Source organism: Taudactylus pleione, unplaced genomic scaffold (assembly GCF_031769625.1).
Source record: "Taudactylus pleione unplaced genomic scaffold, aTauple2 ptg000803l, whole genome shotgun sequence".
Taxonomy (NCBI): Eukaryota; Metazoa; Chordata; class Amphibia; order Anura; family Myobatrachidae; genus Taudactylus; species Taudactylus pleione.
In genome coordinates, this window is record NW_028285205.1 from 4114284 (window position 1) to 4141423 (window position 27140).

The 27140-nt window shown below is 40.3% G+C and overlaps 1 protein-coding gene across 1 annotated transcript in view; it reads left to right on the forward strand.

The window, feature by feature from the left end:
* The window catches only part of ATP9A (ATPase phospholipid transporting 9A), a 134427-nt gene that overhangs the window by 33719 nt on the left and 73568 nt on the right, over positions 1–27140 (forward strand). The window contains exons 2-8 of the mRNA XM_088458051.1: positions 3917–4061; positions 6008–6121; positions 6905–7013; positions 12669–12727; positions 14929–14980; positions 15388–15482; positions 25352–25432. Of these exons, the coding sequence (XP_088314177.1) occupies positions 3917–4061; positions 6008–6121; positions 6905–7013; positions 12669–12727; positions 14929–14980; positions 15388–15482; positions 25352–25432 (655 nt within the window). The remainder of the gene's footprint in view (positions 1–3916; positions 4062–6007; positions 6122–6904; positions 7014–12668; positions 12728–14928; positions 14981–15387; positions 15483–25351; positions 25433–27140) is intronic.

The window sequence follows — 27140 nt, forward strand, 5'->3', positions numbered from 1 at the left end:
CTTTGAAAAGAAGTGCTTTGTTGTTTGTTCCCATTTTATAACTTAATACAGAGAAATGTCTTTCATTCAAAGCAATCGCCTTTTACGTAGTTAGCAACTTTTATGATTTATCTGAGCATCCAGTTTAGTTTATGTGGTGATTTCTATGTAGCGTCATTTTGTCTGGGTTACCACCCTCTCATTGCAGCAACACCACCAGAATGTTTACATACAAAGTAAACTCCAACCCACATTTATATGTAGTTGCTCACAGCCTTGCACTGTTCAGAATGACTTGTATTTATAAGTAGTGAAGCTCCCTTAGATTACCATGCTGGTCGGTACGCACCTACACCATCAATAATTCCATATTAGAAAAATCAGCCTTTCTCCGGTAGTATCTTTAAATCCACATAATTTATTTCAAGGAACTATTTTGGCTTTGAGCTTGTACCTCTTTAATATATAAATCATACTTGCCTACCCTCCCAATTCGGCCGGGAGCTTCCCGAAAATCGGGTGCCGCCGCTGACCCCCTGGAATGGCAGGAAAGCCTCCCGGGCTCCAGCGACCCGCCTGCCCCCCTGCACTTTTGAAATTAAAGCACGGCCACGGAGGGGCTAGTGACGTGATTCGCGCTGAATCGCGTCATCACGGCCCCGCCCCCTGCCTCACAATGCCTTTAATAACAGTATTGTGAAGAGGGGGCGGAGCCATGATGACGCGATCGTGATGTTACGCCCCCAAATTTGCGGCATCTGACCACGCCCTCTTTTTACCACAACCCGCCCACTGCCAAGAATGCCAGACAGCCCCCTCCCGGAAGGAGGGAGTGAAATGTCGGTAAGTATGATATGAGTATGAGGACTGTAGTGCCATGTTGGACAAGTAATCGCCGCAATGCAGAGCTTTGGAAGAGCATCTTTATCCATTCATGTCTACAGAACCAAACCTAATGTACAAGGAGTCGTTTTACAGTACAAATAGTTTTTTTTTGATGACTATGCTATACTTCTGTTTACGTCCACATCAATAAATAAACACTTTGGTGATCAGCATCCTGATGTTTCGTGTTCACAGACCATTGGTGCTTAAATTGCTGCCTGTAAACTAGCCATAATAATAATTTGATACAGGTATACATTCTTTTAGGCAGAGTATAAAATGTATTCCATATATTCCCACTCCCTTCCTGAAATAATTATAATTTTTCAATATTCTAGTACAGCTAGCCATATAAAAAAATTAAGGGCCTGATTCAGACCCACTCGCGAGCGGCTGTCCGCTCGCAAGTGGGTCGATGTTCTGGACTGAGCATGCGCACGACGGAGGGAGCTCCGTCGTGCGCATGCGCCAGACGCGACGAGCGAAGGAAAGTCCTTCGCTCGTTGTGTCTGATCAAAGGGGGCGTGCTGTCAATGTTGATTGACAGCACGCCCCCTTTGGTAGGTGTGCCGGGGGCGTGCCTCCCTGACGGGGGCGTTCCCACAGGAACGCCTCCCGTCAAAAGCCAGCCCACTGACATCACTAGTGATGTCAGTGGGAGTGATTTTGGCTCTGATAGAGCCAAAATCACTCCGGAGCTTGCGGTTGAAAACCTCAACCGCAGGCTCCGGCTCGCAATTTCGATGGTCGCGATGGTCTCGACCATCGCGCCCATCAAAATGCACGCTCGTATAGCCTGTGGGTGGTGACCCACAGCTATACAAGCGTCCAGAAGGACGCTCCATTTTCATGGAGGCCGGCCCTCATTCAGAGCGTGCGCTCTGCTCAGAGCGTACGGCTCTGAATGAGGGCCTAAATCCTCTTTTTACTTCCATACATATACAAAAGCTATACAGGTTGAGTCTCCCATATCCAAATATTCCGAAATATGGAATATTCCGAAATACAGAATTTTTCTGGCATGACTGAGATAATGAAACCTTTGATTTTTCATGGTTCAATGTACACAAACTTTGTGTAAGGCACAAATTATTACAAATATTGTATAAAATTACCTTCAGGCTGTGTGTATAAGGTGTATATGAAACATAGCTGAATTTTATGTTTGAACACACTTTGTTTGAGCCACAAAATTATTTAAAAATTGTATAAAATTACCTGCAGGCTGTCTATATAAAGGTGTATATAACACATAAATGCATTCTGTGTGTATGTTTGGGTCCCGTTCCCAAGATATTTCATTATGATATGCAAATAATCCAAAATACGGAATATTCCGTTATCCAAAATACCCCTGGTCCCAAGCATTTTGGATATCGGAGACTCAACCTGTACTTTATTTCATACTCTACACTACTGGTTCTTAACCAGGGGTACCTGTATCCCCTGTGAATACAAAACGTATAAGGCATTTCACCCCAAACTGTTTCATACACTATAAATTTTACTTGTTAAGTGCTTGTTCACTGCGTGTTCCAATACAACAACAACTTAAGAGCAACTAGCAATGTGTCAGTGTGTACAACGTATTATGGTTCAAGTATAGCTTTGTCTTTTGATGTGCATAAAACTATCAAGTTGTTTTTGTCATTTTAATATTCTTGACATTGGGAATGAAGCAAGGTTGCCTACACTTCCATATTCTGTGGGAGACTTCCAGGTCGCTGCCCCATCTCAGATTCCTTTGCCCCTCTCCAAGGACAATCAGCTCTGGGCTTTAAGCCCAAGGCTCTTCTTTACACCCCTGGTGGCGGTTAGTGCGAAGATAATTAATTGTGAATAATTAACCCAAGGCTGGTTGTCCTTAGAGATGTGGGACCCCACTTCCCTAGGGATTTCAACCCTGGGCTGAGCAATCTAGGGCTAGTAGACATTATGGTGGGGGACCCCACTCTGCATGTCTCCATGCTATATTGTCACCAGCTTTTAGTGTTTCAGCCTATTGCTGAATGGTGACAAATAGGAGGGACCCAATTTGGTTTGTCCCTACCAGCCTAGGCTAAATAACCCAGGGCTGGCTATGAAATAGTGGGGGTCCCAATGCATCTTTTTAAATAATTTTTACAGAATTTTAGGTCTGAGATTTGTGCAGTGCTTGCAAACTCACCCGTCAGAGGCAGGTCATTTATTTTGTGGTTTTGTGGCATGTTCTAAACCTGCCGGTTAGCAAATCTCTGGTATCTTTTCTTCTAATTGTAAAAACATTGATTGTTATACGATGTTCTATTTCATTCTAAGTGTGGTTTCCTGGCAGTTTTGTGTCAGGTTTCAACTTCCTGCTGGGATTTTAAACCTGCCGGTTAGTAAATCTACCTGTTAGTATCTTTTACTTTCTGGGTTCTGGAGATGTGTATGCGTGTGCACAATACAGTCACTTGAAATAACACTTAAAATGAGTCTTCACTCATTTGATTACAGATTTTACCATAATACTTATTGACATAGTGGTGTTAGGAGTTTCTCTACACAAAGCTGGACTTTATCCCACAACAGATAGCCATGTGGCAGGCTGTGCAATCGGTGTTTAGCTATAGAAATCCATTCTGCCATAAATTGCCTATATGGTTCTGTTAAACTGCATGATGAATCTAAGCGCGCAGCTTTCTAGGTGAGTTACACTGGGCTATTGTAATTGTTTGCATGCACTGGAACATTATTTTTCATAATTGAATTTCAAAGAAGTCCGACTTATAGGTAATATATAAGTCCAAATATAAGAAATGTTCGGACTCTTTGCAACTCTAAACTAAAAGCCACTACTAATGTCTGCAGATCTGCAGGCATTGATTTATTCGTACTCCAGGATGCTAATGATGTGTGGGGTAGGGTAGTATGTTTTCATGTATCTACTTTACCTTGGCCAATTGCATACCATTTTTATTACCCATCTTAACTTGCACTAGACTGAACAAAGGTGATCTATGAATGTGGGCTACAACAAGTACATATATGTACAACAAGTTATTTAGCAACTCTCTCATTGTGTCATCAGGTGCTGTGCGTGTCTGGGCTGTTGTGGCCACCGGGAGCTAAGACCACGGACTGTCTGGCTTGGACACCCTGAGAAAAGAGAGCAGAGGTATCCACGAAACGTTATCAACAATCAAAAATACAACTTCTTCACATTCCTGCCAGGGGTAAGGCTATATTCCATGAACTTCTATCATTCATTATACACTGTGTTCCAAGCCAGGAAGGAACCACTATTGAATCTGACTGCTATATGTTTATCGTAGCGCAAATATCTCTACCAATTATTATGCCATGCAGCCCCCAGGCCTAAATCTCCACAGAGCGAGAATTCAGGAAGTCACATAACACGTGTTGTACAGGTGCCAGATAACCCCTTGGAACTGGTGATCAAATTATGTTTTTCAACTATAGGTAAAACTGGAATGTTTGGCTGAGTTCTAAAGACTTGTAACTATATCAATGTAATTCTGAGATTACAATACTCCCTTGAATAATCTAGTGATAAATGTTCTATAACTACAGGTCACAGTATTCATTTAATAGCTGAACTGTGACCTCACAGCATGCTCCTGATGTGATATAATTAAACTGCCAGAGGCAACAAGGCCATCTGTGGCAGCAGTATTGTGTTGTCTTTAGACCTTCAGGTCTTAAGTAGCAGTATGTGTTCTGACACTTTTGCTTTGCTGTGTTTGTGGTCACATAAAGCGGTTTTGTTTAAAAATATCAGCGTTCTCTTATGCAAATAACATCCTCCCAGTCATTGCGAGTACCAGTGCCCTTTCCTTGGGGGCAGAGTTTACTTCATTAACAAGCTGGTGAGGAAGGAGTGACAGCTGTGTGCACAATTGATCATTTTTAGTTGTTTCCTCTCTTATGCTCCCAATTGTTTAAGAGAGATCCATTTCTAACCTGTGGTTCACATGAACAGCAGACACGTGCAGGGACTGGGATCAATTATTAATTATCCCTGTGCTCTGGGAATTTCTAGGGAGTTTTTATTGCACCTCCAATACATTGAGAGAGTCCACTAAAAAGTGCTATTTTGGAAGAGTACTAATCCTAGTGCTACATTATATCTCTGAATGTGCTTTTTTCATAATAGTAACACATTTTGACATGGCAGCGGGAGTGTGGGCTGTTACTGTAAACTACTGTGGAACAAACTTGGCATTTCAAAATTCATATATTCACCTGGTGTTTAACAGTCAAGATGTGTTTACAGCACAGCATATAAAAAGTATGTGTGTAAATATATATACAGTCAGGTGCATAAATATTGGGACATTGACAGAATTTTCATATTTTGGCCTCTATTCACCACCACAATGGCTTTGCAGTTAAAGCACATCTTGTTTGTTTCATTTCAGACTTTCAGATTTAATTTGAGGGTAATTACATCCAAATCAGGTGAACGGTGTAGGAATTACAACGGTTTCTATATGTGCCTCCCACATTTTAAGGGGCCAAAAGTAATGGGACAAACTAAAAAATCGTAAATCTAACTTTCACTTTTTAATACTTTGTTGCAAATCCTTTGCAGGCAATTACAGCCTGAAGTCTGGAACGCATAGACATCACCAGACGCTGAGTTTCATCCCTGGTGATGCTCTGCCAGGCCTCTACTGCAAATGTCTTCAGTTCCTGCTTGTTCTTGGGGCATTTTCCATTCAGTTTTGCACATCTTGTTTGTTTTATTTCAAAGCCATTGTGGTGGTGAATAGAGGCCAAAATATGAAAATTCTGTCAATGTCCCAATATTTATGCACCTGACTGTAGATATAACAAAGATTTATATATCTGCCTAAATTGTGAATGTTATTATCAGAGGTATATATAATTCTCTCCCCAGGACTTTGTACATGCAAAATGTATTATAGCTATAAGACTCTGCAGATAGGACAAATTATTTTACACTGTGGCAACTTTTAATAATGTTTATTATAGCCCTTCACATTTGGGATGTTTTTTCAGAGGGTAATGAAATGTCATTTAAGTGGTCCGGAGCGGTTTCTGGAATAACTGGTAAAATAATTTTGTTCTTTTGTGTGCAATTTAGTTTGTGTTTATGCTAATATTCCTCTTCCTTTTTTTTTTTTTTTCTTTTTAGATCCTCTTTAATCAATTCAAATACTTCTTCAACCTGTATTTCTTGCTGCTGGCCTGTTCTCAGTTTGTGCCTGAAATGCGTCTGGGGCCTCTCTACACATTTTGGGTTCCTTTGGTGAGTAGGTTATGTTCTGTTTTTTTATTTTATTTTTGTAATCCGGATACATTGGGCAAATGTCCTTCTCCAGATATATAGTGCTTCATCTCCGTCTAATTTTTTTTGACAGGCATGGGAACAACCAGAATGCCTGCACTCCGCGGACACTTAACAATCCAAATTTTCACATGCACCCCATAGAGCAGTGTTTCCCACCTCGGTCCTCAAGGCACACTAACACTCCTGGTTTTAAGGATAGCCATACTTGAGCACAGGTGACTTAATTAGTACCCCAGTTATTTTGATTTAATCATTCGTGTTCAAGCATGCATATCCTTAAAACCTGGACTGTTAGTGTGCCTTGAGGACCGAGGTTGGGAAGCTTTGCCATGGAGGTTGACCGGAACATCAGGGGTGTTGGGCTACTGGAATTCTTGGGGATGTGTGCAGCCAAACATCACTCCGCATATTATCGACAATTGAATTCTAAGAGCTCAATCCAAATAGCTGCGAAGGGTGCGAGTTGCCGTTGCCACGGTGTTAAAATGAAGGCACCACATCTCGCACCCCTCGTGGCCCGCTCCGAACCCGAATTAGAACAATTTTGCTTGGAGCCCACAAAATCATTGTGGCTAATTGGATTGACCCATAGGTCTGAATTCCATTATTTAATTTTTTTTAAACTAAGCATTGCATGCGTGTGAGGCACCTATTTCCGCAGGCATTTCATGTACTCTTGTGTTCCGTTTTCCGTTTTGGAATGCTTGGCCACATAATAAAACAATATTTTAAACTCTGCAGGGATTCGTTCTGACTGTTACTATCATCCGTGAGGCTGTGGAGGAGATTAGATGTTTCATACGTGATAAAGAAGTCAACTCTCAGATCTACAGCAAGCTCACAACAAGAGGTCAGTCTATGGCACCTTGACTTTAACGCCTGCTGCTGTTTTGCTCTCTGCAGCCAAAGTGAGTGTGTGGAGTTTTGCTGAGGCAAGTAATTGACTGCACAGAAACCAGCGACTGAAGCTCTGCTCCAGTGTGGCCATGTGGAGAGATTGGTGATCTCCTATTAAGTGGAACATTTGCATTGCTTGTGCAACAGCATCTACTCATTTTTAGTCTTCTTTTCTATCTCCTAACGTTCTTGTGTATGCCATATTGTAGGTTTGCTGATTATACACAAGCATTCCGTTTTTGTGGGCAAATGGGAAATCCTACAATGGTATAGTTATCTGATGTTTTACTTAGAACGGAAACTTCTGTGATTAAATCACAGTTCTACCTTCAGTATTAGGGGTGTCTTTGTGCTATGCCTTTTGTAAAGAAGTGTCATTACAGGGGATAGGGTTGTAAAGTGAGGCACATCCAAGAGAGATAACTGGGTCTCCAGTCTACCATGTGGATTTGGAGAGCTCTGCTGAGTGTAATGTGTTTGTAAGGTTCCTAACATGCACCAACCAATCACGCACTTCTCCTAGGCTTTCTAACCCAACAGCCTTCTGTAGAGGACACGCCCTGCCAGTTAATATATGCCACACTAAGGGGAAATTTACTAAGAATCATGTCTGGTCTGAGTTTAAACTCTCACAGCATCGCTGAAACTCTGTAGACTTTTTCCTGCTAAAACTCACAAATTTACCAAGAATCGTGATTTGCTGAATCTAGTTTTTTGATGGTGTATGTGATCGAGTTTATCCCCGAGTTCCCGGAGTCTGACCACAGCCAAACTCGGCTAAACATGCAGCCTGCACATATCGGTAATGTACGTGCAGGCTGCTTGTATGTGTACAAAATAAATAGGTTAATTTAAATAAATTTAAAAAAAGAAGACACAAGCCCCCCCCTCCCCAAAGCATAACCAGCCCTGTGCTCCTGAGCCAGTCCTGGGGCTAAAAATACGGGGGAAAACTGTGTATTTTAGGAACCAGCACTGGGCTCCCAGAGCCGATCCTAGTTTTAAAAATAGGGGAAAATATGGCATGGGGGTTCCCCCTATTTTTAAAACCAGCACCGGACTCAAACCTAAAGTATTAACACCCCAAGCTAGTCAGCCCAAGCCAGGAATTTCAGGGGAGGCAGAGACCTCACAAATAAAGAGGTCCCCACTCTCCCGAGCACCCTGGACTTTTCCCTGCACCCCTGGCCAGTGGGTGCAGGAGTTTAAGTGGGAAAAAGATAAGTACTATTGTTTTTTTACAGTGGAACTACAGGTGCCAGCGTTCCACATACATACCTTCTGCCAGATGTTCTGTCCACTTCTCCAGTAGAATTCCCTCTCTTTACCTGTTAAAAAAAAAATCCAATACTCTCCTTCCTCCTTGCGTAGCTTCTGTCCCCTTGTCCAGGACGCTCTCCGGGTCTTGGCAAAACAAAAAAACAAGTTGCCCGTACCATTTCGGACATGCAAAGTTTTGCAGAGAGTTTTATGATATCTCACATGAGTTTGCCTTTAGTAAATTTTGCGAGTTGTAAAAAATGGCCAACCACACACAAGATTACAATCTCGACCAAACACGATTCTAAGTAAATTTACCCCTAAGCCTCGCCTACTTGGGTACCACAGTAAGGTCTGGTACATTGGTGCTTTCCCTGCATTTATGGCGCACATGGTTTCAGCAGCATTTGCTGCGTGGTAAATGCAGCTTATCTGGATATGGGTTCAGTGAATCCTGTAAAGAATGCTGATACATCAGATGACTAAATGTTGAACAGACATGGATGCATCGTGTTCTATTGTGTTTTTTTTAGGATGTACAATCCCTTTGTCATACCCATATGACCCATATGCAAACAATATAGTTAGAATACATATAAAAATCACAGCATTATATATAAAGAACCAGAAACTTATTTTATCAATTATATATTACATGTGTCCATCACATACTCTCTGGTCCTGTAGTTAGAATAATTGGGGGGGTCATTAAGAAGAATGCGAGTTTGGTTTTGCATGGAATTGGGTAGAGTGGACAAAAAATCAGTTCAGCCTGACACATGCGGTGTAAGTTTTAGGGGAGGAGCAGACCATAGCTTTCGCTGAGTCAGGTTGGCTGTTTGAAATAGAGCAGGACACACTGCTGATTGGACAGTTGCTGACTAGTCAGGTACCATATTCACTGCACACCTCATTTCCTAGTAGTTTTCATAACCTGACTGGCTGCAGAGCTGGATTAAGAACAGGGCATCTGGGGTGGTTGCCCAGGTTCTGGCACACATAGCTACATCACCAGCGTGAGGGGCACTGTAGCATAATGTGAACTGGGGTTTGTGTGTGCCATTATGTGAATGTGGTGCTGAGAGTAGCTACACATGACACTTTTTTTTAATTAAGTTGTTTTTATTGATTTTGCAAGTAAATAAATTACAAACATAACAAAGCAAAACAAAATTAGGTAAAGTATTATAATAATAAAGTATATAATTTGATGTGGCATTTCAATGGAAATATACCGTAACAAATGGTCACTCTTCATTTCACATGCTGTGCAATAAAAACATACAGATGTGTACACATACATCTTACTTCCATGCGCAATAAACAGCCCTCCTAGTTGCGCCATACCGTGGCATGACTCGGTAGCGCCGAGCATCTTTTCGTTCAACTTTTTACCTTCAAATGTGTCTTATCCGCAAAGCGATGTGAATAGGCTTCTGCTGATTAAAAAGATATGCCTGTATTCTATGTGCAACTGCGGGTGTTTCTTCATGCAAAATGTTCTGTTAGTGTCACAGCCGCTTACACTGTGACGTAGCATTTCGCATGCAGATAGACCTGCAGTGTATCACATCGCTTTGCGAATAAAACGCATTGGAAGGTATAAAGCCACACGAAAAGACGCTCATCGCTACCAAGTTTCATAGCGCTCACGCGTTCTGTTAAATGCAACTTGTAGTGTATGGAGGTAAGATGTATGTGGACACATCTGTATAATGCCACAATACCAAAAAGCATATGAGACCTATTACATACATGAAGATGCATATATAAGAACATATAATATACATAAGTGATTATATGATGTTGCTCCCCACAGAGGCCACTACAAGCCAGGACCAGGCGTGGAATTAGATATAGAAAGCATCTCTGGAGAGGCCCGGGCATAAGCGTGGTTAAGCCATTTATCCCAAATACAACCAAATTTAGACTTGGCGTTTCTAGCTAAATAGATGAATTTCTCGTGTGCCACTGTAGTGGAGACCATAGACCGCCAAGTATAATATTCTGGACTAGTAGAGGCCAGCCCGGAACGGGCAATGCAGATTTTGGCCAGCGTACAGACATTTAATACATACTGAAGAGTGCATCTGCCAACTACATGCTCATCTGTAATTCCAAGTGTTCATACAATAGGGGTTAAATTCACTCTCTGAACTCCTGTAGAGGAGATTACCCACAGTATTTTATCCCACAAGGATGCGAACATGAATTATTTAATAACATTGCCAGCATGTATTATATTGATAAAGTTAGCTGCCCTGGACAAACCTTAATCTGACCCTGTCTGGCTGCCCTGAAAGCTGCTTTTACATATCCTGTCAAAAGTGTGCTTACCTGCTTCTGTCTACAGGTGACTGGGGAAGGGGACTGTGGTATGTGTAGTGCATCTGTATGGTACGATACTGGGGCAAATGCACACTGCTGCTGATCGGTTCCAGCACTAGCCATCTGCTTCTGAGAGCTGATTGTGACTTGTGCATATATTATATATTTATTTTTTCCTGGGAGTATTTACATTTTTTTTTTTTTTTTCATCGCTACTTTTGTACGTACGTGATATATTATATTTGCTGGATTAAAGAAGTGTTTTTTTTTTTTTAAATGGTTATTTTTATTTTCAAATTTTAGCAAAACAAAATGACCAATATAGAGAGGCAATATAGAAGGTTTTTTACTACCAACCATTCCTAATGGCAAATCTGTGTTTTGCTTACAAGAAACAATATTGTGCTTCTGACCTGATTGGGTGTACGTGCATAAGTATGACTGACATACACCTGGCGCATATGCTATTGGTGCAGAGCTCTATACTTCTTGCGATGCATCAGCCTATGGGCGTAAGTACGCTATTTATAGATGCAGCTTTATGGAGCCTCCTATTGAATTTATATGCGGGAACTCTATGTTCGCACTACTGTGTAGCACCAGCTAATAGACAATTTTAGGGACCTGCTTACCAACCAGGTGGCTCTACATGCTCTGTTTACTAATAACACTGGTTATAGGGTCTGAGGCAGCAAATCTGGAGTGACCTTGTGGTTTTATTTTCTCCGGAGGGCTCTTCGCTTGTGAGGGCTCAGAAGAGTTGTGTTTGCACCAGATGGGACATTTGTCTCTCCCACTAACTGGCTGGAAAGCGACATGTAAAAAGACCAACTTTTAATTCAAATAAAACGGACAATGCTCATAAAGGCACAGCACAAACAAACTAGTGATGAAACACACTAGGAGCAATGTGAAATCAATATCCGATCCAAATACCTTGTTATCAGCCTGTATTCTTCCTCCCCCTGCCTGACCAGAATCACCAAACCTGTATAGTCCAGTTCCTGTATAGATGGAGATGTCACTGGGTGGTGACTGGCAGTGGTCACACAAATTTTCATGGATGATTCATTGATGGGAAATTAATGCAATGTTTGATATTATAACCTGTAAGAATATATTTGCTCTTTTTCCTTTTATGTTATTTAATGTGTCATATAAACATAGAATAATAGGACATTATGTCACTATGAGTAGTATATTCAAGGCTTTAATTTAAAAAAAAAAAATATATGAGCCCTAGAATGGATGAGAGCGGTTGCCAAGTGATCGCAGCATACAGCCGTATGTTCTTCCTTGGTAATTATTGGGGATATGAGCTTTAGATGCTGCACATAGTGCTACTTATTTCTCATGGCTGCTGTCTGTTCTGTGTAATGAGAATTTTACACCTAAATATAAAAGCCATGGCTCCTAACCAGCCGTCCAGCTCTCTTCAGTAGTGCTCTGAGCTCACTGTGCATTCTTGTAAGGGGTGTAACCTCTTATTTGGTACGCTGTGGGTGGAGGATATATTTCAGGCCTTCATGGCACAGTCCTTTCTAGTGGTCATCTACTAATGCGGAACATTACGGTATCCCACAAAAATTCACCTATTTTTTATTTGTGACCACTGCTGCGGGTACTCACGTGAGATCTTCTCCTTTCTTAAGACCTAAATGTGACTCCCTGCAGTAAAATAAAGATGGCAGTTAGTGACCTTTCTACTCTGTTCATTTCAGTCACTGACCACATAGCTTCCGAATGTTGGACGACCATCAACAAGTGTAGTGGCAGCAATATCTCTGTGTACACATGGCAGAGAAATTTAGCATTTATGCCTGGAAAATATCCACTTTTTTTTTTTTTTTTAGTTTTGTTTTTTTTCCATGGAAATATCCAGTCACATTTGTTTTTATAATAATTAAAAATTATTTAAATGCATTTATACACATGTTGTACAGATATTTGTGCATTGTATAAATACAAATAATAGTATGAAATTGCAGTGTGCTCAATCTCTTCAATTCTTTAATTTCAGGCACTGTAAAAGTCCGCAGCTCTAGTATACAAGTAGGAGACCTCATTATTGTAGAAAAGGTATGTTTCTCTAATACACAAAGGCACTTGTTATCAGCTCTTGTCCTTAACACTACAAATAGGTGTGTATGTAGCAAAAAAAGTCTGATGTATTAAACTGGGTACACATTATACAATCTATCGTCCAATTTATCGCTCCAGTGCGGATCAGAACTATATAACGTACACATCGTATAGTGTGTATGCCCAATATTATGTTCACTGCTGTCATTCAACGTATTGTCACATCTGCTGCGCTGCACGTCAGATGGGATGATGCAATGAACAATGTATTGCATATCGTGTAGTGTGTACGCACAATCGCATGACCACACAATATATTGGTCCAGTCTAAAGTACAGCCCATTATTTATATATTACTCATGTTTGCCAGTGATCTACTCATTGATTGCATATTGTGTACAGGAAAAACAATTAATTGGAAACAATCATCCGACACGCTATATTGTGCCGTCGTTCAGAAGATTGCATAGTGTGTACGCTCTATATAGTGCGTTCTGAGATTCAGTAAAAGTGGGACGACCGTTGATTCATTTGTTATATTGTATAATGTGTACCCAGCAATAGTTCATATTTTGATCAAAATATTTAAGCATGTAACAAAGCTTCAAAGGTCCTAATTTAATTTGTGCAAGTCCCACACTAACATTTATGCTTCAAACATCATTAAATTGCAGTTGAGATTGACTGCACTAACCTTGCCAACACCCTAACAATTGCTGGCTTGTAAGCCATAACCCAAAAAACCCTGTTTACAGCAAAAACAGAAGAGTGAGCCTGTGCTCAATAAACATGGTACCAGCTACATGGCAATATAAATGCCTGGTATGGATACAAAACAAAGTCAGTACCACTGTAAATCTGTGTGTACAGATGTGTCCACATACACAGAGGGGTAAATTTACTAAAGTAACAGTTTTTAGAAGTGGAGATGTTGCCCATAGCAACCAATCAGAGTTTAGCTATTATCTTCTAGAAGGTGCAAGTTAACTGTTAAGTAGAAGGTGATTGGTTGCTATGGGTAAAATCTCCACTTCTAAAAACTCTCACTTTAGTAAATTTAGCCCCTAGTCTCAATACACTATGGGGTGCGAGATGCCATGTCCTGTGCGACTGCTTGCGCCATCATTTCTGCCTGAAAATTTGTCTTCGTCACATTGTCATGTGACTAAGATGCACCAGGAGATTGTACTGTTTAATTTGATTTAAGACACTTGTATTTCTGTGTGAGACTGAAGCACAGTGGCCCTTGCAACGTAGCACTTTGTATACAGATTCAGATGCAGTCGCACACAGATATACAAGTGTTGCATATCAAATTAATCGGCACAGTCTCATCTGTATCTAGCTATATGTTTTTGTATGTTTATGTGTGTCGTTTTTGAGCCTACTGAGACACTCACTGGCAGTCTTGCTCTTAAAACTCGTTGCATATTTGGAGTCACCATCGGCCGCAACATCAAAGCTTGTACCAGCCAGCCCTATGACAGGTGCAATTTCGCCACCTGAACATGGCGTCCTGTGTCTCGAGGCACAGTCCCTGTCAGTGACATGCCCACGTCTGGCTAGCAACACCCCTGTTACTTCCCAAGACAGCCACTGACACCCCCAGCTCTTGCGTGCAAATTTGTTCTAGCGGTAATCATCTAGACACATGTGCAGGCTGAAAACATCAGCCACTTGTGTCCGCCATTGCTACTGCGTTCACCCCTGAATCGGGCCCAATATGTTTATAAATATAATATATTTTACACTCATTTTTAAACGCAAACCAGAATTAGCCATTTTGTGACCTATCTTTTACAAGATGCATAACCTAAATTGGGGGTTTATAGAGAATCATGCTTACAGCTAATTACATGATAAATAAACAGGCTTTGGTGATAAACTTGGACAATTTAAATGACTTCTTAATGTGCCCTTGTGATTTTCCATGTGGTGAAAGCCTTCAAAGTGATCGCTTGTTCTTGGTAAATTCATAGGTTGCAGTCAGTTAAATAAATGATCAGCCCACTGTGTGTGTGGATGACCGGTGCGCTTTAGAACTAAATGGCGACACCCTCTCTTATATTGCATCTTAAATGTAGTGTACTTGTTTTTTCTTCTATGCCGTTAATGTTCATATATTAAAACTATGTAAAGAGCCTCTAAAACCTTAAATACAATGTAATTGTTTTATATATTTTTATTTTATTTTCAAGAATCAGAGAATACCGGCTGATATGATATTTCTAAGGACATCAGAAAAAAATGGTAACTCGCACTCACTGCTGTTCCTTCTCAAATATTATTTTTTTTGTGGGCTTTTATCCCTATAATGTAAACTAAAACTTATATTTCCTTATTGTTTATTGCACAAGACATGTACTTTGAGAAGTTAAAGTGCTGATAACTACATTGAAACAAACACAAATTATATAGATTAAAGCTAATTAAACTATTCTTCTATTTTGCTTCCCAAAATACTGGTTCTATTTCCAGCTATGGAGACATCATTGAGGGGAATGGAAATTCACTAGACTGTAAGGTCTGGCGAGCAGGGCCCTCCCTACCCTTTTTTTTTCACTCCTGAGCATATTTTGGCCACATTAAATGTTGCAGCAGTAGGTAATAGGAAAGAGTTTTTGATGAAGTGACTAACTTGTGTCCCCTTCTCCTAGGCTCCTGCTTTCTGCGCACTGATCAGCTGGATGGAGAGACAGACTGGAAGCTGCGCTTGCCTGTGTCCTGCACACAGAGACTTCCCACAGCAGCTGTAAGTATTCAGTGTACTTAATGTATGACAGAGGTTCCCAAACTTTGCCAATACAGTCCAGGTTTTAAGGATATCCATGCTTGAGTCTAGATGGTTACATCAAATTGACTGAGGTACTATTTAAGGGGTAGATGTACTAAGGGGTGGAGAGAGAAAGTACCAACCAATCAGCTTCTAACTGCCATGTTACAGGCTGTGTTTGAAAAATGACAGGAGCTGATTGGTTGGTACTTTATCTCTTTCCACTTTGTCTCTCTCCGATGTTTCGTACATCTATCCCTAAGTCACTTGTGCCCAAGCAATGATATCCTTAAAACCATACTGGCTGAATTTGGGAACCTCTGTTGTATACCCTTGTGCAGCTACTGGTGATTAATAACCACATTGCTTCCTTTCCAGGAGTTGTTCTGTGATCTAGTAATTTGTTCTGTAGAATATAAATCTATACGGCTGTCTTATTGCACTGCCACATTATATCATTGTTATTTGATGCCAAAAAAAATTATAATTTGGGTAAAGAAATATATAGGGTGAATCGGAGGTGTATTTATAATGGGCGCAGGGTGTGCGGTGAACATGGGTCCAGGAGGGCCCTCGCCGCCACCTTGCACCCATAGTTAGTTATACTTGCCTTTCCGCAGATTCCGGTGTCCTTCTCTGTAGCGGCGGCCATTTTCCCAGTGACTTGCGCATGCGCAGTAGATTCTGGCATGAAGCCAGAATCTACTGCACTGACAGAGTTGGGGGCCCAAATGGAGGCTGCACATGGGCCCCCTCCTCTCTTAAAATGCCCCTGAGGTGAATTCACCCATAAGTAATTGCATAATAACATGGGATAAATGGATCCCAACAATCTGTCATTGTGCTCGTTACACTAGTAGGCAAACATTTCTGTTTTCTATGTGTTAGGGAACATCTAAGCAGAGTGTAAGAAAACCATACAGCTAATGATGTAAGCACTTGAAGTTAGAGGGACAGTGCAATCGATTTTTTTTTCTTTTTGCCTAATTGTACATAGCACAGAGGAATAAAGATCACTGTTGCACGGTACCAGAGTTTCGTAAGAAGCCCTTATTATCACTGGCTAACAACTCTGGGTGCAATTTCTGTTCTGTTCTGTGTGTTTGTGTGTGTGTGTGTGTGTTTTGTGGATGTGTGTTTTTCTTTTTAAACCATTTAAGAAAGATCCGTTCAGGAAATCGAAGAAAGAAGCAGTAAAACAAAACACTGACTTAATATAATAAAACAAAGAAAATCAATTGACAACCTGGGACAATATATAGAAATATCTGTGTTGATAAAATAACAGTGGGCCAATCAGTGCAGTGGGCCATGATCATTTTCTATTACCATGTGTACTGTATGTCATGCCTTGTAACAATTACTCTTTCCCTTGCAGCATGGGACACTGACATGCAGATTGAACAATTTACCTATTCACTACCATACTACATTACATTTCCATGTCTTCAGTTACATTGTCTTTATTTACTGTTGTCATTATTTAGGGCTGTGAGGTATGGAAATGTATATTTAATTAGGAACTTCATGGTTGACATACTGGTCTTTACATCATTTCTTTTTTTTAAATTGAGTATTTTTTATTGCATTTAAAAGAATATAAACATACAAAAATACATGATAAATGTGGTATACAATCAAAAATAAAATAAATGCGGCATCGACAATGACATATAGTATAACAGCATGTTGGAGAATATAAATGAACAAACAGGATATGATTATGATCCCTACCAAACAATTGGATAGAACAGGTATCCGAAGGCGCCACTTTGACACCCGCTTCTTGAACCAGTATATTAAAAAATAAACAAATGGGACATAGAGAGTAACCGCACAACATAATAAAATATTGCTAAAATATAAAAATAAACCTCATCCACCATAATAAACCATATCACCCAATTACCCCCCACCTAACCCCAACCCAGGCACACTTGGATCCCCAAAACACCCCACTACCCCAATCTATACTGACTACCTAAGAAAACTAACACCCCCCCCATCCCTAATTAAGGATAATGAAGTGCTAGAAATAACCAGGGCAATAGACTAATGACCTTAAGCTAGGCCTAACTCGGCTATCCCGCTGTAAAAGGATAAAAATAAATATGGAGCCTCCCCATACAAAATGATTAACACAACACATTCAACTGTATAACAAACGGGATTACATAGACGATAATATTAGTTTGACCAAGCCTCACCCTTTTGCCAAAATAAAAACAGAGAAATGGACCTGTCCCATCCTACCCGGAAACAAATAGAAATACTTATAAAATATTTTAGTGACGAATCTTGGAACCTCAGAACGTCTAATAGGAATAAAGAATGGGTGTTTTGGCACACCATTGTAAGCCCAACACTCCCAGACTCAATGTAGTTGACTAACTCAAGCAAGTCCACAGCCAATTTCAGAAAATAAGTCCAAAATAGCACCTTTCGGAGAAGATATGAGGACAGCAGGGACAGAAGACTAATGATGCGTACACACTGGGCGATAAAGTGGACGACTGAACGATAACGATATCGTTATCGTTCAGTCGTCCACTTTATCGTCCATTTTTAAGCCCAAAAAGATGAACGACGACGCGCGTTCCCGCGGGTCGTTCGTCATCATCGTTCATTGGGCTGACATGCAGGCCAACCTGATGATCTCGTCAGGTTGCTGCATGTCAGGGAATGGGGGAGAGAGCCCGGCGCTGAACGATATCGTTAATGATATCGTTCAGCGGCTGTGCTCAATGTCATAAACGACATTGAGCACAGCCTGCCGGGGACACACTAGACGATATCGCTCAGGGAGCATATCGTCTAGTGTGTATGCACCTTTAGGCTCATCCATCTCGGCCTCATCATAAATCGACCAACTAGCATAGCAGGGAATCATGGTATCCATCTGTAAATTGTCAAGTTTACTGAGAATAATCTGAGTAGATCTTTTAATTGCCCGAAGGATCTGATACAAAGAACGGTCCATCCTTGAATTAAACAATCATGGATGTATCCAAAATATATATATTTGGAGAATAAATCAAAGATAAGTCCTGAATATCAAATATCAGAATATTTGGAAAACACTAAGGTGATGGGTGAGTAATTCCTCCACAAAATATACCCAGCCAGCAGAATAAAGTCCAGGAGATAGGAGGCATCAGGCAGAAATGACCAGTGTTAAGACAGATAGGCCAGTCATGCAGTCTGCATCCAAGAAGCATCAGCATCACAAGGATATCCAGAAGGTGGCCAGAAGGATCACAACAACAAAATGGAGGCGGACCTTGTCTGAGACGCCCCAAACACCAGAGCTGACAAGCTGCAACCACTGAGAAATCAACAGCGTGAGCCGGCAGCAACACCCCAGGAGACAGTCGAAGGTTAGTATAAATCCAGTAGGTAATCGCCACTCCACTAGGTAGTCGCGGGAGTCGGGACAGAATCACCAGGTCAGGGTATAGAGGAGGGTCCGGCTTTACGGATCTTCGCGGAGAATGGAGGAATATATTCAGCGGAGAGCAAAGCACAAAGCAGCAGGAGCGATTACCCCACGATAGGAGGCAATCCAGAGAGAAAACAGCCGAATACAGGATATTTATCAGGATTTCTGTGGGAGAACCGAGAAAGTGCTGCCTACTCCTAGCTACTCCAGGCCACGCCCCCCATGGTCCTTACATCATTTCTGATCTTTTTTACGGTCTGATCATTGGGGAATGTGGGGATCATAGTGTTATATGTATACAATCAACAATGCTACAGCAGTTAAACTAATGCCCGCTCCGCACAGCATGGAAGACTCTGGTACGGGTTACTTTTTGGATATTAAATGGTAAATCATCACTAACATCACCAATAGTTCTATTAAACAAAGACTACACATACAAGCTTCCTTCACCCCCTCCTAGGATTATCTGATTGCATCATTCATAACATCACATGACAAATTCTGACCTAATTGCTGATGTTTGGAATGTTTTATGTGACACAATAAGCGATGTCCTTAGTTATATCATGTGATTTCATGAACTGTCAGATTTTCGTGCAATCTCCATATCAATATTGCTACTGAGGAAGATGTGGGAGATTCCACATTGAAACGCGTTTAGCTGTTCCCCCATATCATCTGTATCACTGGATATTTATCAGGATTCTTTTACCGGACCGGCGACTCTGCTTCATCCAGCTATACTTTCCTCCTGGAACCACGCTGAATCACGCTACTACCATTGGGTGGATATAAATCAGGACGTGTTGCTCCGTTGGAAGCTGGTAAATACCTGTGCAGCTGGACATTATTCCGGATTGAGAACTGACATATGTTTTATCCAACTACATATATTTATCCCCTGTGACTTCATTTACGTGAACACTGAAGGATTGTTCATATATGTGACCTACCAATCGGATATTAGTCACATGTCACATATGTTGGTAATTATTCCTTTCAAGGAATCAAGTATTGTGTTTTTATAATATGTTCTTATTGATGCCATTAAGTTATTTTTAATTATTTCAACCAAGCCGCTTATAGTTATATATCCATTGTGTATATATTTATATATCCCTTCCACTATATAACACATTTGTTTAACTGTTTATTGTGAATATACACCTTTACTATATCTACATTGGTTAAATATTTATTACTTGATATATAGATCGATATTATAGCGCGGTTCTACATTTTTGTGTTGCTCCATATCAAAACCCTTAAATTGTGATGTTCGCAATTCTTACTAACCCCACCATACATCTAGGTAAACCCCAGCAGCAAGAATACATTTTATAGGGTTAGAGCCACTACAAGTTATAAAACACCAGCAGAAGAATGAAAATATTGTAGAATACTGGAAGTAGATTCAATTTTCTACAACATCCAGAGTGTAGCGTTAGTCGCAATGGCAGTCAGCCACTATAATAAATGTTCTATACGTTGTGCCATGCCATATTGTTAGCAGAATACAGTCATTTCTTCCTCAGTGTTACTCGTGTCTGCTCAGTCAGTGCTGCTTTGACAGTTGAATACTTATTGCTCAAAAATACCTTGATTTATTTACTCATGCACCGACCCATTAACCCCAGATTATGCTAACCATGGGTGCAACTTAAATGGTGCATCAGTGGTTCGTTTTACTTCATCTGTCAGCAATAAGTCCATGTCCCGGGGCTGTCCAGATGTTTCACCTTTTCAGATTACACTAAGGACAGAGACCAGAATAACTGCATATATTGTGGCTATAGGGAGATGTTTATCTCTGCCACCCCTTCCAGTATTTGTCTAGTGTTTCACGTCTTAATAGGGGAGCCTTCAAGTAGTGGCCCCTCTTTATTACATATCATGAGCATCTGTACAGATGTTTCTCGTGTGGATAAATCTATAGCCATGTTTGATGCTGTTGTGCTGCTTTTTTCTCATAGAGCATCAGCTTTTTGGCTTCTGAAAAACACTAATCTTTAAAAACAACTTGTTATATCTCTATACTGTACAGGAAAAAACTCAGAGGCTAACACCAGCGGTTTCTAAATCTATAATGAGCAACATTTCTGGCTAGAATTCGCTATTACGTTCTATGAAACAGATTTGTGCTTTATGAATATAATAATAATGTTAAATATAATTTTGAAGCCCTGCACTATTGCTGTATAATATGCTTCACTACCTAATGAATTGATTGGTTGCATTCTCCAGGAGGGACACAATGCTCCGGTCCTGGACGTCCCTGGTAAGAGGTGAGGCTGCAGCGCAGTTTAAAATTCAAATAGGGGACCCACACCAACTGTCATTTCACACGCTGCCAAACATCACTGGCTGGGACTCACTGGCAGTTGGTGTGACTCCCCTATTTGAATTTTGGACTGTGCTGCAGCCCCAACTCTATAGCCTCCACCAATCATAAATTACCAGGGAAGTCCAGGACCAGAGCATTGTGTCCCTCCTGGAGAGGGTCATGTTGGGAGGTATGTTCTCGTAAGGATTAGCTAAGCCCCTCAAAATGGCTACCCAGTGATGTCAGAAAATGACAGAAATATGCCTGTCTCACTCTGGGTTCAAGTATTCTTCAGTTGTTTATAACAGTTGGAAGTTTGATAGGCAAGAACTTAAAAAGGAAACCAAGTGCATGCCAAGGTGTGTGTCTGTCTGTATATATAATATATATTTATTAACTTTAATAATACCTCTACTATGTTTTTTTTTCTCTTGTACACTCTCCTGAAATCGCCACTAAATTATGTATAACATTGAAGCCATTGCAGATACACAGATTGTTTGTTTGCTGCTGTGGAGGAGGGTTATAAAAACAAAAAGACGTTTCTCTGGTAGAATTTACTTTTTGTTCTGCATTTTTTTTTTTTTTTTTTGTATTTATTATTATTATTATTATTTTTCTTCTTTAGGATTAGCAAGAACATTTTTAGCCAGCTGCAACAGCTGGCGTATCCAACCATAACGCAGAGTCCATCACTATATCCAGTCACGTGAACCCACAGTAGAACTAAAACCAATGTGTAGAATTCATATTCCATTGCATACCATAGATACACAATGTTCTACATGTCTGTATCTGTGTAAAGATGTTCAGATATCACAGGGGAATTAAGCAGCTATAGCATAGGGCCACTGCAGGATTTTCTGGTTTCTCCTGTGGTCAGAAGAACTGGATCTGGAATGCAGTTAGGATCCTTGGATACATTTAAACATTTCAGGTTGTAAATCGGGGTAAAAAGAGAGTGTGCAGAGATGGTGGAACATTCCCTCTCTGATTCTAGAGGCTGGTGTTATATATCACGGAAAGGTCTCTTGCTGAACTGGCAAATTGTACTTTACACTACAGGCCAAAAATACTCTATTCTCACCCTAAGTAACTCCCAAGATAAGGATAATTAGACACAGCATTGGGCGGTGGCACAGTGATTAGTGATCTGTGTGCATTTTGTGTGTGCTCTCTGTGCTGGTGTGCTCCAATTAACTACCGCAACTCCATAGACTTGCTAGTAATTTAATTGGATTTTGATAAAATAAACCCTGGTGTGTGGTAGGAAATATAGATTATAAATTCGATTAGTACAGGGATTTATGTGGATTATTATTATCGTTTAATTCGCTCATTTTTATGTCCCTACAAACTCACCGACTACCCGCGATGCGCGGCCACGTATGGACGATAGCGGTATCGTCCATCGGCCGTGCATGCAGGTCAACTTGCTCGATATCGAGCAAGTTACTATAGGGTCACTATAGTCGACGGTGAGTAGGTAGTGTGCTGGATGATCGATATCGATCATCCAGCATGCCAGGGAGGATGCATGACGATCAGCCAGCGATATCTTATCATAAGGGGCTTTTGGAAGACCTGATACTTACAAGGTAGTGGAATAATAATTGCAGCTGCTAGAAGAGAAAGTGTGGGGTCAGGCATTTCTTGTTGAATGATGAAATAATGTGTATGACGCTGCATAATATGTAGGCACCATATAAACCGCTGTTAAAAAAGAAACCTAAACCAAAATAATTTTCCCTATACATAAAGAGTGGACATAAACTGCTCTTGCGCTGACCTTTTAATGCAGCATTGCTAAAAGTAAAATGCAGTGGAGTGTTTCCTAACCCACTCAAAACAGATGACCATAATGATCAGTTTTTTATCTAGCGCACACATATACTCCAGCACTTTACAGTCCTGGCCCTAGTGGAGCTTACAATCTATATTTCCTACCACATGTACACATAGTTGTTTTTTTTTTCCTTCAAAATCCAATTGGCTACCAATGTAGTTTTGGATTGTGGGAGGAAACCAGAGCACCTGTAGAAAGCCACTGCAAACATGGGGAGAGCATACAAACTCCACACAAATAGGACCTTGGTGGGAATGGAACCCAAGACCTTAGTGCTGTGAAGCAGTAACGTTAACTCAAACACAAACCATGCTGCCAATCAACTGTAATCAATTAAGACTATCCTATAAAAGTAACTTTGAGACCATTTGTGTGAAAAATAATATATATGAGGCAAAATGAGTTAGCGTAATGCTAAAAAGCAAATAGCTTTTAGAAAATTGATGTACTTACTTTTAAGAACAACTTCATAAAAGAAAAAAGTAATGGATAGATTTAACCAAATATCTCACAGCATTTAGAGATTATAGGGTATATCTATTAAGTGGCGTCTTTTCAAGGCCTCGACCTGTTAACTATTCTGGCTGCAGGTTCTAAAAGAGCAGTAATAAGTGGAATACGCTCCTGGTTTTGCATTCAATTATTGTCCTTTTAAATTGTGTGGCCAGAAACTGTGATAAGTGGAGGCTTTGAAAAGTCGCTGTTTTGTACAGTAAGTAGACACATATTTTCTCTAAATGGTGTGTGTGGTATTTGGTTAAACCTATTCATTAACTTTCTTTTACAAAGATTTTTTTTTTTTTATGTAGCTACATGAGTTTAACAAAAGATATTTTATTTTTGGCATTACTCTCTTTTGCCTCCTTATACATTTCTCTCCCTTTCCACAGTGATGCCCTATAGATTGTAAGCTTGCGAGCAGGGCCTTCCTAACTATATATCTGTCTGTTATTACCCAGTTTTGTTCTATCAATGTTGACAATTGTAAAGCGCAACGGAATATGCTGCGCTATATAAGAAACTGTAAATAAATAAATAAGATAGAGACGCTCCCCCCTCATACAGTATTAGGCTTTTACAAAGGGCATCTGACCAATATGTCAAGCATGCTAAATTTGAAATCATTAACTTCATGCTAATTTAAGAGAGATTTATCTCCATTATACGCATGGTTTCTTTTATATTACAGGGGTTTGTGGATGAACATAATGTTTCACCCAGGTCTTATTAAGTTGATACCATTTGAGGCATTGATATTGAGTATGCCCTTTATAATAGATGTTGATGTGCACCCCACATGCTGAAGTCCCTTTGTCTACTATGTCCTACATAACTTACACTGATCAACTCTCATTTCATTGGCAATCATATGAGAGCAATTTTGGTGTAACTTTGTGGCACTGATTCTCAATATGACTGGTTTTGCTAGACTGGCTCTAATTTGTGAGATACATGGACGAGAGGCAGGAAAAACACAATAGACATCTGTCAACTGACTGCTGTTTGGGTAGCTGATCACTCCGCAATCATTCTAGAATATTCCCCCTCCATATATAAGTGAACACCTAGAATTTTTGCGTGTCTCGCCTTCTAGAATGTTCTGATAGCCATAATGCGTGCATAGGGGAATCTAAGTGTATTATTGCTTGAGTATATCCATTATCTCAAGAAGTAGAGCCAATTCGAACAAAAAACTACTTTTCATATTTTAATTCAACCCCAAAATACCTTAAATTTGTTTGAATATCCCTGGCAATGAAACATATTTTTTGTTTGATTGTCTGTGTTAATGGTAAAACAAAATAAAATTAATAATGTACTTGGACATAAAATTAAGTCATTTTTTATACTGTCTTTTGAATAGCACTACCCCATGCATGTACTTAGTTGGCCTATATAAATGCAGCAACCAGTTGGATGGAGTGATATGATAAATGCAGCATGCATTGTGTGCATAGATCTATATATGATAATGAAATGCAGCATGCAATAAATGTATATTATATATTATACATATAACATGCAATGGATGGCAAAATATTTATTTAAGGTATATACATTGTGCAATGGATGGATGCGATCTATAACATAGCCCTGATTTCAGCCACTTTCACAGTTAGCGATATTAGTCTCTTTCTTCAGTTCTGCTAAAATTAAAGGAGCCATATTACTGTAGTTATTTTTGTTTTTCTTTGTTATAGAAAAAGTAACTAGCAAAACAAGTTCTTCTCTTGTAGGACTTGCTCCAGATCCGATCCTATGTGTATGCAGAAGAACCCAATATTGACATCCATAATTTTGCTGGAACATTCACAAGGGTGAGCCTTCGTTAAACCCCCTACATTTTAATACTGTGTTTTTGAGTGGAGGAAGATCTCATTGCATTTCTGCCAGAGTGTACATATCCTACCGATATAAACAGTTGGTTAGTATCCACCACCATGAATTAATAGTTATGGTTTATGTAGCATGTTAAAACAAAAAACAACATTCTCTTATATGGCTTCAGACCCATAACTAGGAGTAGAAGAATAAAATGATCATGCACCTAGGAAACCTCTTTTTAAGATTATTCTTCATATAAAGTCCTTCCGGACTTGTATAATGAAAATGTAATATGAAAAACATTTTCAAATATACAAAAAATATATCAAGAATATATATTATCATTTAGTATAAAATGGCAAAATTAACAAAATGTTCTTATTGTTTTAGCTCTAATAATAAATGCTAACTTAATGCTAGCAGAAAATACACATCATCCGGATGTTTTCATTGTTAGTCACTTGTAGATATGCTTTTTTGCAACAATTTATGCCCCTTTCAGACATGCAACCTGGGAATTACCTTGCTCAGACCCGGTATCTTCTCCTTTGCAAAATCCCGGGTATTTGGTCGAGACCCCCCTTTCACACTACAGATTCTACTCGGGAAATTCCCGGGTAGGCCCTTTTCAGACATAAGCCGGGTTTTTCGGTCCCTTCTCCGGCTGATGATGTAATCATCATGCAGCAGGTAGCCGGCCAATCACAATGGAGCCTCCGTTAATGTTTTCCCTGGTGGTCCAGCAGGAGTGCGGGCTGCCTGGCCACCCGCTGAGTCAGAGACCCGCCGGCGGGTGAAGTCACACCAACGCGGCTCCCAGCCTTACCGGAGTCCCCGGTGTCCATCTGGGGTCCTCTGTGCCTGAGGGGGACCTGGCCGAGATCGCTGACCTGGTCTCTAGCGCCGGGGGTGGTGAGCGGCAGCACTGAGCGTCCTATAGGACGCTCTGCGCTGCCCACTCATTGTAAAAGCTGCTTGGTGCAGCCCGGGAGTAAATTCACGGGTAGCACCATTCAGACATGACCCGGGTAGTTTTCCCGGGACTTCAGTCCTGGGAAATTCCTTTGTCAATTGGAGGGTCGGTTACCCGAGAATGTTTACCCGGGCAGGTACCTTTCAGACATGCACGAGATCCCGGGAATTTAGCCGAGGCAGGCCAAAATCCTGGGAATCTCTGGATGTCTGAAAGGGGTATTTAGTGAACATTAGGCCACTGCTTTTTACATCAGAATTGTGCATTACATAGCTTTTCTGTCCCTGGAATACTCTAAAATTTAACAGCAGTTGTACTATGCAGCAGCTGCATGCCTTTGGATGGTCCTAGAATAAAACAAAAAAACGTGAAGAGATGCATTATTGCTTATTCTCTAAAGATTATATAAAATGGCTTGGACAGATTTGTTGGTATCCCTTAGAAAATATTATAAATAATTGCATTATTTTGATATTTCAAAGGAATTGCTTTCTTGAATTGGCATCACACATCTTCTAATTAGTCATTCAGCCTATTTACATGAAGAAAAGAAGTCACTGTGTTGTTTGTTAAAATTGTATGCACCACCATAGATCATAGACCAGAGAAAGCAAAGGCGAGAGTTGTCAACCATGTAAAGGCTGTAAAATCATCTCCTAGCAGCTTGATTTTCCTGTGACTACAGTTGCAGATATGATTAAGAAGTTTAAAGTTTGTGGGACTGTTGC